General features: G+C 64.1%; 2 protein-coding genes across 2 annotated transcripts, besides 1 other annotated feature; both read right to left on the reverse strand.

Annotated features, from left to right (window-relative positions):
• Positions 1 to 100: 100 nt before the first annotated feature.
• Positions 101 to 121: a microsatellite.
• Positions 122 to 787: 666 nt separating this feature from the next.
• Tco025E_09093 (uncharacterized protein) lies at positions 788 to 2203 on the reverse strand (the record flags this gene model as incomplete). The annotated part of the gene is made up of 1 exon (XM_029375919.1): positions 788 to 2203. One exon carries the CDS (start codon positions 2201 to 2203, stop codon positions 788 to 790), a length of 1416 nt encoding a protein of 471 aa, XP_029223957.1.
• A 903-nt stretch (positions 2204 to 3106) lies between these two features.
• Positions 3107 to 4843, reverse strand: Tco025E_09094 (surface protease GP63; the record flags this gene model as incomplete). Its single annotated transcript, XM_029375920.1, has 1 exon — positions 3107 to 4843. A coding segment is annotated over one exon (1737 nt), but the record flags the coding sequence as incomplete, so codon positions are not given.

The raw sequence follows: 4843 nt of genomic DNA on the forward strand, positions 1-4843 counted from the left end.
TGCCGCTGCCCCCGCGGCACACCATTGGCAGCGCTCTCCTCAACATCGCGAAGTTGTTCTTCGCTTCTTCCAGGCATTTGTTGCCTTGATTTTCGTACTCTGTTGTTGTGGTTGTTGTTGTCTTGCGCCGCAGCCGCACACCAACCACCGGCCAAAGGGAGAATGAGAGGGGGAGAAGAGAAATAAAATGTGCACAGAGATGCACGACCCCACGCAGCCACGCAGCAAGAGAGGGCCACCGCAGCCCACACGGTGCAGGGCACACACATCACACTTCAGCACCCAGCGCAATGGATGCAGGCACCCAAACCAACACACAAACACAAGCAGAGAAATTTCAAAAAGCAAACAAACCCCGTGAAGTGAAGCCGAAGCGTGGGGACGCGTCCACCGAGCAGTGGGGACGCGCAGCAACATGTGGGACGACCAGCACACACACACTCTCTGTTCCCGCACGGCCCAGTCCAGGAAGAGAGAGGAGGAGGAGGTCGCCCACTGAAGGCAATGGAAACAAACAAACAAACAAACAATAAAAAGGATAAAAACAGTTACGGTGCTGTACCCACGCAGCCAAGCAGGGCGGCAGCGGCTCGTCGGTTGCAAAAGAGGAAGAAGACCGACCGGCCTGCATGAGTGGAGTTGTGTGTATAGTTACGAGCACATTATGTGTCTGCCTCGTGGGGAGCGGCGAGGGCGAGAGAGTCCGTGCAGGGGGACACAGAAATAGAGGAAGAAGGGCGAGCTGTGTGTGCATGCACGGCCCTCTCTCTCCCTCTCACACAGTCGCTCACGCGGCCACCATCGCAGCGGCAGCCGCACACGCAAGCAGTAGAAGCAGCACAAAGGGGGAGGCGGAGTGCGAGGCCGCGGTGCTGTCGCCGTCACTGTCGCCAGGCGCCGCCTTAGTGGCATTCGTGGCGGTCGTAGCTGCCGGAGTCGCTGCGTCGTTTGTGCTGGTGGAGGCCTCTGCTGCCGGTGCTTTGTCCCTCGCACTGCCAGCGGCAGCTTCACGTTGTTGGCGCCCTCCTTCGTGCGTCGGCGCACCCTCAGAAGTTTGGGCGGCCTCGCGAGTCTTCTCAGTGGGCTCTTCGGCGTCGGTGCTGGCAATAACACCGCCACTCGGAGGAGAAGGCGACGGAGACTCTTGCGCCACACTGCCGTCGGCCGGCGCACTCCCTGCGGCAACTGCGGCCTCCCCCTGTGTTTGCAGAGTTCCGGTTGCGCTCGCGTTGCCTTTGGCTTCCGGCGGTGCTTTCGTTGCCCGTGGCGCCTCTGGGGCGGTTTGGGGCTCGCCTGCGGGTCGCGGTGGCGCACTCTCCGCCCTTGTCCCCTGCGGCTCCCTCACGGGCGCAGAATCGCCGGGCGTGGGAGAAACTCCAGCAACTCCACTCCCCTGCTTACTGTCAGTCGCAGTGGCGGTGTTCCGATTTGTGTTGTTGGCGGTGGCCTGCGCCGCTGCTTCCCCCGCACTGCCTTTCGGTGCACCAGCGACTTCGGGTTGCATGCTGCCTGTGCCAGCGCCGCCCCCACTGGTCTGTGCAGTCGGATCTCCAGCCGCGGGGACACCGACGGAGGGAGACGGAAGAGGCGTGGCCTCGGGAATTCCTCCTTCTTCTCCGACTGCTGGCGTTGTTGATGGGATTACCTCCTCCTCCTCTCCTGCGTCTTCCTCCTCCTCTTCTGGTTCTTCCTCGCCTTCTTGTCGATCATGCTGTTCTTCTTCCTTGGCCACTTGAACTTGACCTTCTTGGCTGTTTTCTTGACCTGGGCCTTTTCCCTCGACGTCGCCCTTTGCCTTCGTTGAAAGGCTGCCTGCGTCCACATCTCGACTGGTTTCCTCTGATTCTGCATCCGCTGTCGGCAGCACTGCCTTGTTGTCTGCTTGTGGCGCCGGCGCTGGCGGCAGTGCCGGCTCCTGCCCATCGTTCCCGCTGAGATCTGGGCTTTCCGGTGCCTTAGCGGTGTCTGCCTCTTCCGGCCCCTTCTCCGTCCCCGCGCCACTGCCCGGCAGCGTGTTGCCAGCACTCGGCTGATTATCTTCACTGCTTGGGTCTTTTGGCGTGTCACTTGTGACCCCGTCCTGCGATGCATCTCCCCCCTGCGCAACTTTGGCGGGAGCCTCGGCGAGGCACCCAGCGGCGACGCACAGCAGCAGCAGCAGCGCCAGTGGGAGGAGCGGCGTGGTGCGGCGTGGCCGGCGCATCTCTCGAACAAAGTGCACGTGGGGCCTCCCTTCGAGCGGCAGCCGCGGTGGTAGTGGTGGCGGCAGCACAGGCCCTCTCCGCGGGAGGAGGAAAAAGAGAGAAGGGGAAAAAAGAGGAGCAAACGGCAAAACAAAACAAAACAACCAAATGCAGTGTCAGCGGCACGAGGCACACGCTGCCGCGGGCGCACGCCGCTGCGGCGCAAACCCCGCGGTGGGCCTCCGCAACGGGGCCCCGAGAGCCGCGCACGACGGCACGCAGGGGGCCTGAGAAAAGGCGCGCCGCACGGCATCCCGCCCACCAGCGTCCGGCCCAACACGCAGCGTGCGCCCACCCCCGCGCCGTAGCCGCAACCAAAGCGGGAGGGAGGCAAAGAGCGCCACACGATGCCGCCGCACCGGCAAACAAACCGCACAGCAGCCCTACCGCCGCCCAACGGCACTTTGCCACTCCACACACCTCAGCTCCCGTCGACCCCAAAACACGCACCCACAAGAGAAGGGAAGGAGCATTGCGCAAAGCCGAGGCAAAATACAAGGGGAAGCTCGGAATGCGAGCGGGGTCCCTCGCACACGACCACCGCCGAGCGTTTTTTGGAAAGATTTAAAAACAAAAACAAAAATGATTGGTATTCGCAAGCCGGGGAAAAAACACGGAACTGTATAGGGCCTCCAATATAAGCGAGCAAAGCAAAGTGGGGTGGAGTGTATAGAAGATGTCCTTGACACCAAAGGAAAAACAAAACAAAAAAGAAACGGAGTGTATACAGCACAGTCGTACAGTCGCGTATAGAAGAATATAGATGGAGGTGGGGCACTTTTCTCGCGCATGCCCTGCTGAGCGCGGGCCGCGCAGGGGGCGAGGGGAACCGCCACGCCTTGCAACCTCATCCCCGCCGCTGCTCAACAAAGCGCCGCTGCTGCTGCGGCGGCGGCAATAAGCAAAAACAGAGAGGGGCCGGCAGCGGCCACAGCGCCATCGCCGTGGGCCGGAGGCGTGGCGTCGTTCTTGCCTGCCGCGCCAGTGCCGTTGGGCCCTGCGGGGGTGGCAGCACCGTCACCGGCCCTGTCGGCTGCGCCCCCGCCCGCTGGCAGTGTCCCGGCCGGAGGACTCACACCGCCGCCGCCGCCGTGGCTGCTCTCGGGAGGCACGCCCTCGCTGTCCTTTGCCCCCGGCGCCGCAACCCCGCCCTCCCCGGGCACAGGCTCCTGCCCGCCCTCCGGGTCCGCTGCGGGGAGCCCCTGCCCCGTCGACGGCACACCGCTGCCCGGCTCGCTGCTGCCGCCGGTGCCTCCGCCGCCACCGGCGCTGTTTTCTTCGGGAGGCGGCGCGATCGCGGGCCCAACCCCAACAGTACCAGCCACTGGCGGCGCTGACTCTGGGGCTGGCTCCGGCTCTTCCGCAGGGGCCTTTCTCTTCCACTCCTTGTCCTTGCCGTCCCATTTAAACCCCGTGAGGACGCTGCCGCCGGTGGCGGATATCGTGCACACCTCATCGTACTCGGGGCACATCACTTTGTCGGCGTCGAAGGGCGGAATCTCCCACGGAACCGTCACCCCAGACGTGCACCGCTCCCAGTCGACCCAGCCTCCCCTCTTCTTCATTTTCAGCTTCACCTCAGCGCCAAGGCACTTTACCTCCGCGTGCACGGCGGCAACGAGCTTGCCCTCTTCTTCATCCGTCGCACCTTTCACCGTGGTGGGAGCCGTGCCCAGACACCACGAGGAGGGCTGGTCGCCAGGCCTCGCCGGTTTATGCGCCCCCTTCTTAAAGACAGTGGCAAGATCCCTCACGCTTATCACGGGCTCAATGACGGGGCAGGAGTCCGGTGTCGCTCCTGGCGACGGCTCCATGATGCTCCCTGTGCACCGACCACTGAAGTACCGGTCCGAGGTGCAGCGCAGGTGGAAATCGCTTTCATTGCAGAACATTTTGGGGTAGTTCGACAAACTGAGTTGGGCGCACTTCTTCCTCAGCAGCTCGCAGCCCGAGCTCTTGCCCCACGCCATCGGCTCCGCCGCCGCCCAGTTCGCCTTGTAGAAGCCCAGGTCGACGAAGGCGCCCAGCGTCAGCTCCGTGTAGAGGCCGGCGCCCCCGAGCGGGGCCATCAGCTCGTCCTTCGCGTTGCGCTCCGACCAGTGCGACTCCAGCGCCGAGCCGTCCCCGTTGAAGTCGTACAGCTCCATGCCCCGAATGCCGTCGCAGTCGTAGTGCTCCCTCGCAGCCATCGCGGCATTCGTCGAGTTCACCACCACCGACAGCTTCCTGCCGCGCACGCCGGTCACGTTCCTCACCATGCGGTGGGCAGCCATCTGCTGGTAGGAGAAGCCGAGCGCGTGGGCGATCTCGTGCGCGGCGATGCGGGTGGCGAGGCGTCCGTGAAACAAATTTGCCGGCGCCAAGTTCACGGCGCCGACGATTGGGCGGCCGTCATCCAGCGTGGCGCACGGCAACGCCCACACCCCGCCCGGCGCAGCGGCGAAGTAGAGCACCATGTCGGCATCGTCAACGCCCGGGGTGTGATGGGCAGCAGGCACCGTGAACTGGCCGCAAACGCTGTCAGCGGCGAACGTGGGCACCTTCAGCGGCCCCTCCAGCGGCCGCACCAGCAGTCGCTCCGCGTGCAGCTTGACGGCGGC

This window comes from Trypanosoma conorhini (genome assembly GCF_003719485.1).
Source record: "Trypanosoma conorhini strain 025E chromosome Unknown Tco_14.4_contig_00975, whole genome shotgun sequence".
NCBI lineage: Eukaryota > Euglenozoa > Kinetoplastea > Trypanosomatida > Trypanosomatidae > Trypanosoma > Trypanosoma conorhini.